The sequence below is a fragment of the Poecilia formosa genome, unplaced genomic scaffold, assembly GCF_000485575.1.
Source record: "Poecilia formosa unplaced genomic scaffold, Poecilia_formosa-5.1.2 Scaffold598, whole genome shotgun sequence".
Lineage (NCBI taxonomy): Eukaryota > Metazoa > Chordata > Actinopteri > Cyprinodontiformes > Poeciliidae > Poecilia > Poecilia formosa.
In genome coordinates this window covers 223155-234779 of record NW_006800537.1, presented here as the reverse complement: position 1 = coordinate 234779, position 11625 = coordinate 223155, and the positions used below count along the sequence as shown (strand labels likewise).

Sequence of the window (11625 nt, the reverse complement as noted above, 5' to 3'; positions counted from 1 at the left end):
ACACATACACACATACACACACACACACATACACACACACATACACACATACACACACACACATACACATACACACACATACACACACACACATACACATACACACACACACACACACACACACACAGGAATTTTCACATTTTCTGTTAATTTTCCTGATTTTTGCCATGGGGCCGTGGGAAGACTTTTTTGTGGTCCTGAGGTTTTATTTCTTGTGATAATTAAAAGATCACAACCAGATAATTAACCCGATCAGAACCAGAGTTCACAGAATCCATTGTAACCTTTGATCTCTGGTCCTGACCTTTCCTTTGGTCCTGAGTAATAAACTATTTTAACCAATCAGCTCTTCATCATAATCGGCGTTCCCTCGCCCGGACGCGGGTCACCGGGCCCCCCCTCTGGAGCCAGGCCTGGGGCACGATGGCGAGCGCCTGGTGGCCGGGCTTCTACCCACGGAGCCCGGCCGGGCTCAGCCCGAAGAGGAGACAGGGGTCCCCCTTCCAATGGGCTCACCACCTGTCGGAGGGGCCAAAGGGGTCGGGTGCAATGTGTTTCGGGCGGCGGCCGAGGGAGGGGACCCTGGCGGTCTGATCCTCGGCTGCAGAAGCTCTTGGGACGTGGAACGTTACCTCTCTGGTGGGGAAGGAGCCGGAGCCGGTGTGTGAGGCTGAGAGGTTCCGGCTAGAAACAGTCGGTCTCACCTCGACGCATGGCTCTGGTTCTGGAACCAGTCTCCTTGAGAGGGGCTGGACGTACTTGCACTCTGGAGTTGCCCACGGTGAGAGGCGCCGGGCAGGAGTGGGCATACTTGTTGCCCCCCATCTTGGCGCCTGCACGTTGGGGTTTACCCCGGGAACTTCATTGCTCACGTGGGCAATGACGGTGAGACCTGGAGGGGCGTGGTTGGGAGGAACAGCCCCCCGATCTGAACTCGAGCGGTGTTCTGTTGTTGGACTTCTGTGCTGGTCACGGATTGTCCATCATGAACACCATGTTCAGGCATAAGGGTGTCCATATGTGCACTTGGCACCAGGACACACTAGGTCGCAGTTCGATGATCGACTTTGTCATCGTATCATTGGATCTGCGGCCGTATGTCTTGGACACTCGGGTGAAGAGAGGTGTGGAGCTGTCCACTGACGGATGGATGGAACCAATCAGCTTTGGGTTTTAACGAGCACTCTGCAGTTCTGTCTGATCCGATGTCACATGGACTGAGATTCTGTTGCTGGTGTTGTAGCACTAGGGACCGGTCTTGGTCTCGGTCATTGAGGCCTCGGCATTTTATTTCAAGACCACAACTGTAAAAATATCATTAAATGTCAGCAAATTGTCTAGTTTATTTAACATCTTTGTTTCCACTGGAGGCCAGAATTATTATAAAAATAGAGGTTCGTTTATATTAACTTCTTAATAAATTGTTGCCACTTATTTCTTGATTTTTTTTTTACATTGTTTACTTTTTAACTCTTCTTCCAGTTTCTTTTTAAAATCTGTTTAAAGACTGTGAACACAACAGTTTGACCTCAGTCACATGAAATAAGTCTAGATTTTGCTATAATTGTTTTGTTTTTGTTTTCTTGGGGGGAAAAAAAGACCCTAACCCTTGGATTATTGCTTATTAATCCAAGCAATAATCCAAGCTTTATTGCTTGGATTAAACTCCAAGCAATAAAGCGACTTACTAATTACGTGTTTGTGTTTCCGTCGCCCCCTTTAACTCGCTCGCGGCGCTCTGAGGCATGCGCAGTTTGTCTCGGAGCGGGAGAAGACGTCCGTCTAATGTCCGTAATAAAGTTCCCTACATAAATCATAGGAAATCATGACGACATGTGAATTAAGCAGCGCTTCGCTTTCAGAGACGGTGGGACTACGTCCAACTTTTGGTGTCACTTAGAAAAGAAGCTCAAAGAAAGTTAGCTCTGTGCGGAGATGCTAGCAAAGCTAGCTGTACAGGGACACATGTTGAATTGCGATGATAAATGCCGTCACTTCCTGCGCTTGTTGTTGACTGACGTGTTGCACATGTGCAACGATGCTGTGACAAAGTCTGTAATATAGTGATGTGACTCATGAATGATCCGATTCTTCTGAACGGCTCTTCACTGTAAACGACAGAACTGGAGTCTCAATGAGAGCCGTTCTTTATTCTTGTAATGCTCTGGTACACTGCAGTAGCTATTATTATTCTATTTTATTAAATATATATATTTATTTAATCATCAAATAAATAAAATCTAAGAACGTAAGATCACACAGAGCGCATGCGCATTGCTCTTTGATTATTTTCGTCACCTGGTTTCATGCAGGAGGAAACAGTGACAGCAGTCAGCGTCGCCTTGTGCCTGGTTACTTCTTGTTCATAGTTGAGCGTTGCTCACTGTTAGTGCGTTGTCATGGTTGCTGTGTTTAATGATTCAGACAGATAACGCCCTGTCTGAATAACGGTTTCTGACATGGGCCGTATGAGCAACCACCCAGGGCATTATCTTGTTAGGGGCGACATGAGACCTCTGCAGATTGTGACACATAGATGGAAGCAAAGCAGAAGAAAGAAGAATTTGAATTGAAAATTATAATTTATTTCAACTCTAAGCATTTAATATCTAGGTGTTTTGATGGGAATGTGGATCTTTCAGGTCAAACTGAGAAACTGCTCAGATTGATCATATTTCAAATTTTATTGCATCACGTAGCTTGGGGCACCGGTTTCGGGTTAGGTGGTCTTAACTACAACACCATCTGTTGCTGAACCGGTCGGTTCTGTTGGATCTTCTCTTTATGATGTTTATCTGCTGCGAACCTCGTCCCCTTGAGCAGCAATAAAGGACTGAACTGATTTGAAGTGAACTGAACTGATTCTGTGACTGGTGTTTCCACAGATGAACGGGACCGGGTCCAGAAGAAGACCTTCACTAAGTGGGTCAACAAACACCTGATGAAGGTAAGACGATCTGGCTCTCATGAAATAATCTGACAGATTTTGGGACAGAATCGTTTCTCAGGGTTCTTAATCCAGGGTTCCCCCAGTAATCCTGCTCATCCACCATGTTCGGTCCACCGTGTTTTTATATTAAAGATGTTAAGTTGACAGGAAATGTAAAATATTACTGGGTAATTATATGTTATGGAAAACATCTCCAATGAAACTATCTAAACCCACAACTAGTCTAAACAACAAATCAGAAAATACAGTAAAAATGAATATAAATTATTTGCACTTCTGTTCAATCCAAATTAAGTCAGCGGCTCCATTGGGGCCCCAGGGCTTCAGGGGCCATAAATGCTGATATTTTAACACAGATACATAAATGTAACATTTATTTATTGAGATGATCAATGCTGCTGAATTTGTTTTAATGGTTTCGCCCAACCGGTCTACATGTGTTTTGTGGACTTGGAGAAGGAGTTGGACCGTGTCCCTAGGGGGGTGCTGTGGGGGGGGTTCTCCGGGAATATGGGGTACCGGGCCCTTTGATACGGGCTGTCAGGTCCCTGTATGACCGGTGTCAGAGTCTGGTCCGCATTGCCGGCAGTAAGTCGGGCTCGTTTCCGGTGAGAGTTGGACTCCGCCAAGGCTGCCCTTTGTCACCGGTTCTGTTCATTACTTTCATGGACAGAATCTCTGACCAGCCGAGGTGTTGAGGGGATCCGTTTTGGTGGCCTTAGGATCACATCTCTGCTTTTTGCAGATGATGTGGTCCTGTTGGCTTCATCAGATCGTGATCTGCAGCTCTCGCTGGAGCGGTTCGCGGGAAAGGGTAGAGTGCCTTCTCCGGGTCAGGGGGGTCGTCCTGCCTCAAGTGGAGGAGTTTAAGTATCTGGGGATCTTGTTCACGAATGAGGGAAGAAGGGAGCAGGAGATCGACAGGCGGGTTGGTGCAGCGTCTGCCGTGAAGCGGGCGCCGTACCGATCCGTCGTGGTGAAGAGAGAGCTGAGTCAAGAAGCGAAGCTCTCGATTTACCGGTCGATCTACGTTCCCACCCTCATCTATGGTCATGAGCTTTGGGTCATGACCTAAAGAACGAGGTCACGGATACAAGCGGCCGAAATGGGTTTCCTCCGCAGGGTGGCTGGGCTCTCCCTTAGAGATAGGGGGAGAAGCTCGGTCATCCAGGAGGGACTCAGAGTAGAGCCACTGCTCCTCCACGTAGAGAGGAGCCAGTTGAGGCTCAGGCATCTGGTCAGGATGCCTCCTGGACGCCTCCCTGGTGAGGAGACCCAGAGGAAGACCCACAACATGCTGGAGGGATGATGTTTCTCTGCTGGCCTGAGAACGGCTTGGGATTCCTGGAGGAGCTGGAAGAGGCTGGGGAGGGAAGACTGGGCCTCCTTACTTAGGCTGCTGCCCCCACGACCCGACCCCGGATGAGCGGAAGAAAATGGATGGATGGATGGATGGATGGTTTCGTCATAAATTAAAAGATTTTAAATTGTTTAACATTTAAATATAAGATTTTAACAAGCTGGCAAGTTTACTAAATTCAAAGAACAATATGTATGGTTAAATTGTGGTAACACTTTATTTGAAGGGGGGTGAAGAAGACTGACATGACACTGTCATTAACATGACATAACACCTGTCATAAACATGTCATAACACCTGTCATAAACATGTCATAACACCTGTCATAAACATCAATAAGCCTTCATGAATATTTATGAATGTTGTCATAAAGCGTCATTCGGTAAATTATGACACTTTTAATACAAAGTTGACATTCAAAATGTCTTTGTTATGACAACTTGACATTAACCAAGAAATCATTACTGTTATAAATTTGTTATAGAAGTATTACTGATTGCACTGTAAAAATTAGGTAACTTTATGTTATTAAAGGTAAAGTTTAAACATTAATGATTTCTTGGTCAATGTCAAGTTGTCAGTTTGAATGTGAATGCCAAGCGGACCAGAGACCGCTCCAAAAGCAGGAAGTGGACTACAGCACAGGGCATTCTGGGTAAATACAACCAAAGCTAACATGCTAGCCTAGCGCTAGCAGCAGAAATGGCTCCTGGTCTTTCGCCAAAGATTAAAAACCGCTTTTCTCTCTTGCTCTCGATGAAGGCGGACACTTTTTCCCTCTGCTCCCTCCCTGCCCTTGCCTGCTCTGTTTTTCTCTTTTTCTATATTTTTGGAGCCTTTCTTTGCACATCCTCCAAATCTACAAATTATGGATCTGGTCAACAGATCTTTCAATACAATTGATAAAATTTTTGACGAAAAGTCTGGGCACAGGAGAGCCTCTTGTCCTGCAGGGACACACCCGGCGGGATTCACCCTGGATTTATTCATGATCACAGGAGTTTTGCTGTTTGGAGCTTGTGGATTCCTGGATTATCGACAAATTTATGACGGACTTTAGCCCCTCCTTTATCCATGGAGCTGTGGAGCTGAGCACTCCCAAGGACATTCCTGGATAAACAACACCTCTATCAGACTTTGCCAGGAGCCTCAGCCACCTGGTTTCATGGGCCTGTGATGTCATTGCCTTCACTCGTGTCTCTGTATTGCCCTTTGTTTTGTCTGAATGTTGCCATTTGCCCTAATGTCCTTTTTTTTTGTTTTATTTTGTTAGCAACGGTGGAGTACTCCCTATTTAACCCAGAAAAGGATTATTTTAGTTTATTAGTAATATCAGAAATTGTGTAGTACGCACTATTTAGATCAACATTATACAGCCCAGAAATGGAATCAGAATTAGAATAACTACGAACTTGGAATCCAGAAATACTTAACAGGATCAGTCACTGCTGTTAAGTTGTAAGTAGCATACTGCCATGTGTGAGATGTGCGGTAGTGGGAGGCGGGGCTAGAGCTGTAGTTTTTTCATTCTGTTGTGTGAGGAGCGCATGTTGTTAACTGTTGATGGCGACCATTAAAGTGTGGATGCTAATATCAGCAGTGTGATTATTGAGTCAACAACTGCTGAGTTTATATTACTTTTAACCCAGGAAAGGATTTAGCTCTCCTTCTTTTTTTCTTTCCTTTGGTTTGTTATTTTGTTTGTATTTCCTTTTAATTCATGTAAAGCACTTTGAATTGCCTTGTTGCTGAAAATGTGCTACATAAATAAAATTACCTTACCTAAAATCTGACGCCTCCATCTTGTTTCCATCTGGTGAAGAAGGAAGTTGCTCTCAGTGTCTTCAGAGGTTTTGGTGTCGTTTCCTTCAGTGGTTCTTGGTGCAGCGCCCCCACAGGCCAGGAGGGGAACAGGTTGGTTTGACTCAGAGCCACAGCAGCTGGAGGTGGAGCAGGTGATGGAGTTCTGGTTCCAGTAGAACCAAATCTATGGAACTGAAGGAGGAAAACATCCTGAAACCCGGAACAGCTTCCGTCTCTCAGCAACCAGCACAGCAAACGCTTCAGATCTGGTCCAGAATCCTGACTGGTTCGTCCTGCCTTCATGCTGTTAAAGTCCAGCTGAGTTTAATCAGTTCAGCCCTGAAGTCTAAATGAGCTCCAGAGTCGGTCCGGTTCCTGAAGAACCAGCAGAACCAGACTCCATCTGCTCACAATGAAGTCCAGACCAGCCGGGTGTCTCTGCATGCGGCCCGCTCCCACCTGGATCCGTTTTAGGATCCGGGCCAGAACCACTCTGTTCCACTTCTCTGTCTCATCTTGTTTCTTTGCATTTGGACAAACGCTAAACATGAACAGGAAGTGCTGACGTTACTGTGAGGCTAATCTGCAGTCGGGCCCAAACGGGCCTGTTAAAAACACCAGATAGTTTCATCTGCTCTGGTGTGTGTGTGTGTGTGTGTGTGTGTGTGTGTGTGTGTGTGTGTGTGTGTGTGAGCCCGCGCAGCAGACCTTGGCGTTTCAATGCATCTTGGAGGCTCAGAAAGGAAAACCTTTTGGAATATGTCCAGTTGACGGATTCATGGAAACGTTTTGTCAGCGCTAAGCTCCAACGTTTCTTCTGGATTCTCCAGTGGAAAAAAATAAGCAGAATTTAAATATTTTCAGTTTTTTGTTGTGGAAAAAGTGTACAACAAAGTTTGGTGATAACGTCCTGATGCTGCTGAGGGTTTTCGGGGGTTTCGCCTGCAGCAGTCGAAGGACAAAACACAGAAGTCGGCTCACATCTTTGACTCTTCCTGAAGTTTTAAGGCAGATCTGGAATGGAAACACTGTCTGCACTTTAACATTTCCATGAGGTTCTCCATCATCTCACAGCAAACTGTTTCTTCTCTCCATCCTCTCTCCTTCCTCCTGTCCTCCTCCATCCCTCCTTCCCATCAGCACTGGAAGGCCGAGGTAGGACCCGGTCGCTCCTGCCTGCATGTCTGCCTCTCCCTGACCCGCCTAACCTCCCTCTTTTCCTGCTGTCTAACATCTTCAGGAGAATTTTCTGCAGTTTTGTTGAATTTATCCGCTGAAGATGAGAAGCTGAACCGTAAATGAAAGCTTGAAAATCTGCTTAGTTTCTTCATTCCTGGAGTCAGACGTAGAGCTGTGGTTTAATCTGAGTCCGTTTTTAATTTGTCCGTCTATTAAAACTCTAAAATCAGTTTGAATTATATTTAGTTTGATTTGCTTTTTGACATTAGTTCCTTCATGTCTTTGAGTGATTAACAAATTCAACCAACTAGACAAATGACCATTGTCTAGTGGAATCTAATTTCTATTTTTATTGATCAGCGGTTGAGGCTGTATGAATAAATTTGAGCCAATAGCTGTCTGTGTGCTGTTGTATCATGTTTGGAACTGTGGTGAGACAATGTTAATAACAGGTTAATAACCAGGTTAGCTAATAACAGGTTAATAACTGCCTAATAACCAGTTTAGTTAACAGGTTAATAACCAGGTTAGCTAATAACAGGTTAATAACCAGGTTAGCTAATAACAGGTTAATAACTGCCTAATAACCAGTTTAGTTAACAGGTTAATAACCGGGTTCTCTAATAACAGGTTAATAACCAGGTTAGCTAATAACAGGGTAATAACTAGGTTAGCTAATAGGGTAATAACCGGATTAGCTGATAACAGGTTAATAACCGGATTAGCTAATAGGTTAATAACCATGTTATTAACCTAATAACAGGTTATTACCTGTTAATAACCAGCTATTATGAGAATAGTTGGTTACTTGTAATAACCAGCTATTCTAGCTAATGACAGATTAGCTAATGACAGATTAATAACCAGATTAGCTAATGACAGATTAATAACCAGATTAGCTAATGACAGATTAATAACCAGGTTAGATAATAACAGCGTAATAACCAGGTTAGCTAATAACAGAATAATATCCAGGTTAGCTAACAGAGTAATAACAATGTTATCAACCTGTTAATAACATGGTTATTAACAGCTGTTATTACCTGTTAATAACCAGCTATTATGAGAATAGCTGGTTACTTGTAATAACCAGCTATTCTGGTTATTACAAGGTAATAACCAGAATAGCTGATGGGGTAATAACCAGGTTAGCTAATAACAGAATAATAACCAGGTTAGCTAATAACAGGGTAATAACCAGGTTGGCTAATAACAGGTGACTGACCTGTCAGGTGTTTTGCTGCAGGCCCAGAGGCACGTCACCGATCTCTACGAAGACCTGAGGGACGGACACAACCTGATCTCCCTGCTGGAGGTCCTGTCTGGAGAGATGTTGGTGAGTATCCCCCGGTGTCCCTGTCCTCTCTGAGTCGCTGTCCCCCGGTGTGTCTGTCCCCCTGGTCGCCCCCGGTCAGCAGCGGCCCTGTCTCCACGTCTGCATGACTTGTAGATCTGTTCAGGTCCTGCTGAGGCTGAGCTCACTTTGAAACACTAATTTCATTTCTGGCTTCCATCTTGTAACCGTTCTGCACTTCTCTGTCTTTGTTTGAGCCTTTTTATTTCCTTTCTTCTAACTGCTGTCTGCTTACCCTGACCTCTGACCTCTGCCCTCTGCCTTCCTGTCTCGCGACGCTCCGGCTGTAGCCGAGGGAGCGCGACGTTGTGAGGAGCGTGCGGTTGGTGAGTGGCGCCTGGACTGCAGGTGGGAGGCGGGCGTGGCATGCATCACCACCAGGTGGCAGCCTGCCGGTCGTTGCATGTTGGCCGTCACCCCAAACCTCCATCCTCACCGTCCTCTGATCACTGGTGATGGCAGCATCATGTTAGAGGGTCAAAGGTCAACTCAGAAGATCAAATCAGAAATAAAACGAGCAGAACTAAAAGATTCAGTGAGAAATATAAGATGCTAATTTACAATTTCTGCTGCTGATTTTAATCCAACAGAAAAATGACCAGAAGTGTAATTTAAATTAAGATATTCAGAAACAATGAGATGAATAAGGCAATAAGCATATTTTCATTGTATATTTATTCATGTTTTTATTTTTGGTTTTAGAAAATAACCAGTTTATTCCTTTCTCATCAAAAAGTATTTTATGTTTACCATATAGTTATTTTGTGCTTTCTGAGCTCAGTTACAACATTCTTATTTAACAATGATTTTGTTGGGAGTGCTGTGGTGGCGCAGGGGTTAAGCACAGTCCACATATTGGGGCCTTAGTCCTCGAGGCAGCTGTCGCAGGTTCGATTCCCGGCCTGGCGACCTTTGCCACATGTCTTCCCCCTTCTCTCATGACCAACTTTCCTGTCAACTATCAAATAAATAAAATTGTTTCTTCCTTTTTCACTTTCACTTGCATTAAATTAAAAAAAATATGCTTGCACCATTCTGAGATTTTTAATTCCAAAGAAAAGACAAATTAAAATTCTGTTGAATAAAACCAAATAATCTAAGAGTTTAGCGTCAGATTGTGCCTGAAAGAGGCGGTGAAGTTCAGCCGAACGCTGATGATGTTCTTCTTTATTTCACCAAATTAAAAAATGTTCCATATTTTACAGGATCTAGAGAAACCAGTTCAACCACAGACATCTCAACCCTTTATCATAGGGTTATCATAATAATGATATTAATGTGAGATTATTATTATCATTATTATCATTATTCAGTTTGCAGCTCTGAGATGCTCCAGTCCAGCTTTAGATTCTTCTGGAATCTGTTAAAGCTGCTCAAACAGGGAATCGTTTTTCCGTTATGGACGGACAGACGTAGCGGAGATCACTGGGAATGTTTGTCATCCATCTTCATGCTGTCACCCGCTCCATCTTGGCTCCATCTGTGGCGCATCTCTGGGTCAGATCTGACCACAAACATGCAGTTTCACCTCTGACCTCCAGCACCATGACTAGCATAGCTGTTAGCATAGCTAGCCACTGGACCATGGAGTTTTGTCTAAGTGTGTCCTCTGTGGTCTCTTGCAGCCGCGGGAGAAGGGCCGAATGCGTTTCCACAAGCTGCAGAACGTCCAGATCGCTCTGGACTTCCTCAAGCACAGACAGGTGAGGGACATTCTGGACAGACGGCGCCCTCGTCTCTCTAACCCTAACCCCGACCTCTGCCCCCTTTTCAGGTCAAACTGGTTAACATCAGAAATGATGACATTGCAGATGGAAACCCCAAGCTGACTCTGGGCCTCATATGGACCATCATCCTCCACTTCCAGGTAATCCAGGAGATTTACAACATTTAAACTCCAGATTTGTCAAGTCAAGTGAACTTTATTGTCAAAGATCTATGTGACAGGGTTTACACAGATGTTTGAAATTGCATCTCATCATTCTCCAATGTGCAGTTAAACTAAACGTATAAACACATGACAGTAACCCCACCCCCCAAAAAAACAAACACACACACACTGCTATACACTGTGCAATAAGAAGAATATATAGATGGACAATAAATACACAATCACACACACACAGCAGCAGAAGTGCAATCAGTGGACATACAGGTAATGTAAGGTAATCTAGATGCTGAATGCAAGGTGCAAAGCAAGTGGTGTGTGAAGGAAATGTTTATGAAATGTTCTCCAGTGTCCTTGAAATGTTCAGTTTTTGCTTAAGCTCCTGTGTTTTTAAGTTTGTTGCGATTCCCTGGTGATAAACCCATTCAGCCGTCCTTCGCTCTCCTTTTATTCCTGGTAAGCGAGAAGCCGTTGGCCTCCACATGGCAGGTAGTTGGTTTTTCCTGCGTTGATGGAAATACTGAAGGTGTTTTCCTGCTTCACCAAGAGGCTGAAAGTGATGGTGGAGGTGCAGAAACCTCCTGGGGAGTTAAGGGCGAGGCAGCTCAGTGAGGCTGTCTGCAGGAAACCAGACGACTCGCTTTGGTTTCCTGCTTTTCATCCGGCTCTCCTCACAGGACCAGACATGCCTCACGACTCCCAAAGTGTTTTCTACATTTCCATTTCATCCCATTTTCTGTGTGCTGAAAGTGAAAAAACGCCGTTTCCCTGAGCTGCGTCTGAACTTCAGTTTCTAAGCTGCAGTCGACTTCCTGCCTGGAGGAAGCGCCGGTTCTGGTGTCGACCCGCAGCTCCAGTCAGGCTGCCTGGAAAAATCCTTCCAGCAGGTTTCACCTGGACAAGCAGAGCGATAATTCCCAAACCTCCAAGGGATCAGAACATGTTGGTGGTTCTGTTGGAGTCTCAGCCCAGTTTCAGTCTGGAGGTTCTGACTGGCGGGGAATGTGGGTGGAGACGCTCTGGCGACCAACATGGCGGACCAACATGACCAACATGGCGGACCAACATGACCAACATGGCGGACCAACATG

General features: G+C 44.8%; 1 protein-coding gene and 1 long non-coding RNA gene across 3 annotated transcripts in view; both read left to right on the top strand.

Moving 5' to 3' along the window:
- The first annotated feature begins 2866 nt into the window (after positions 1-2866).
- The window catches only part of LOC103130012 (plectin-like), a 45248-nt gene continuing 36489 nt past the window's right edge, over positions 2867-11625 (top strand). For both annotated transcript variants that reach the window (XM_016665596.1, XM_016665595.1), the window contains exons 1-6: positions 2867-2947; positions 7254-7268; positions 8539-8628; positions 8937-8972; positions 10272-10349; positions 10421-10513. In XM_016665596.1, the coding sequence (XP_016521082.1) occupies positions 2942-2947; positions 7254-7268; positions 8539-8628; positions 8937-8972; positions 10272-10349; positions 10421-10513 (318 nt within the window). In that variant the 5' untranslated portion in view covers positions 2867-2941. The remainder of the gene's footprint in view (positions 2948-7253; positions 7269-8538; positions 8629-8936; positions 8973-10271; positions 10350-10420; positions 10514-11625) is intronic.
- Positions 7281-7972, top strand: LOC107834370 (uncharacterized). Its single transcript, XR_001660167.1, has 3 exons — positions 7281-7771; positions 7807-7860; positions 7923-7972. It is a non-coding gene; the product is annotated as an uncharacterized LOC107834370 (long non-coding RNA).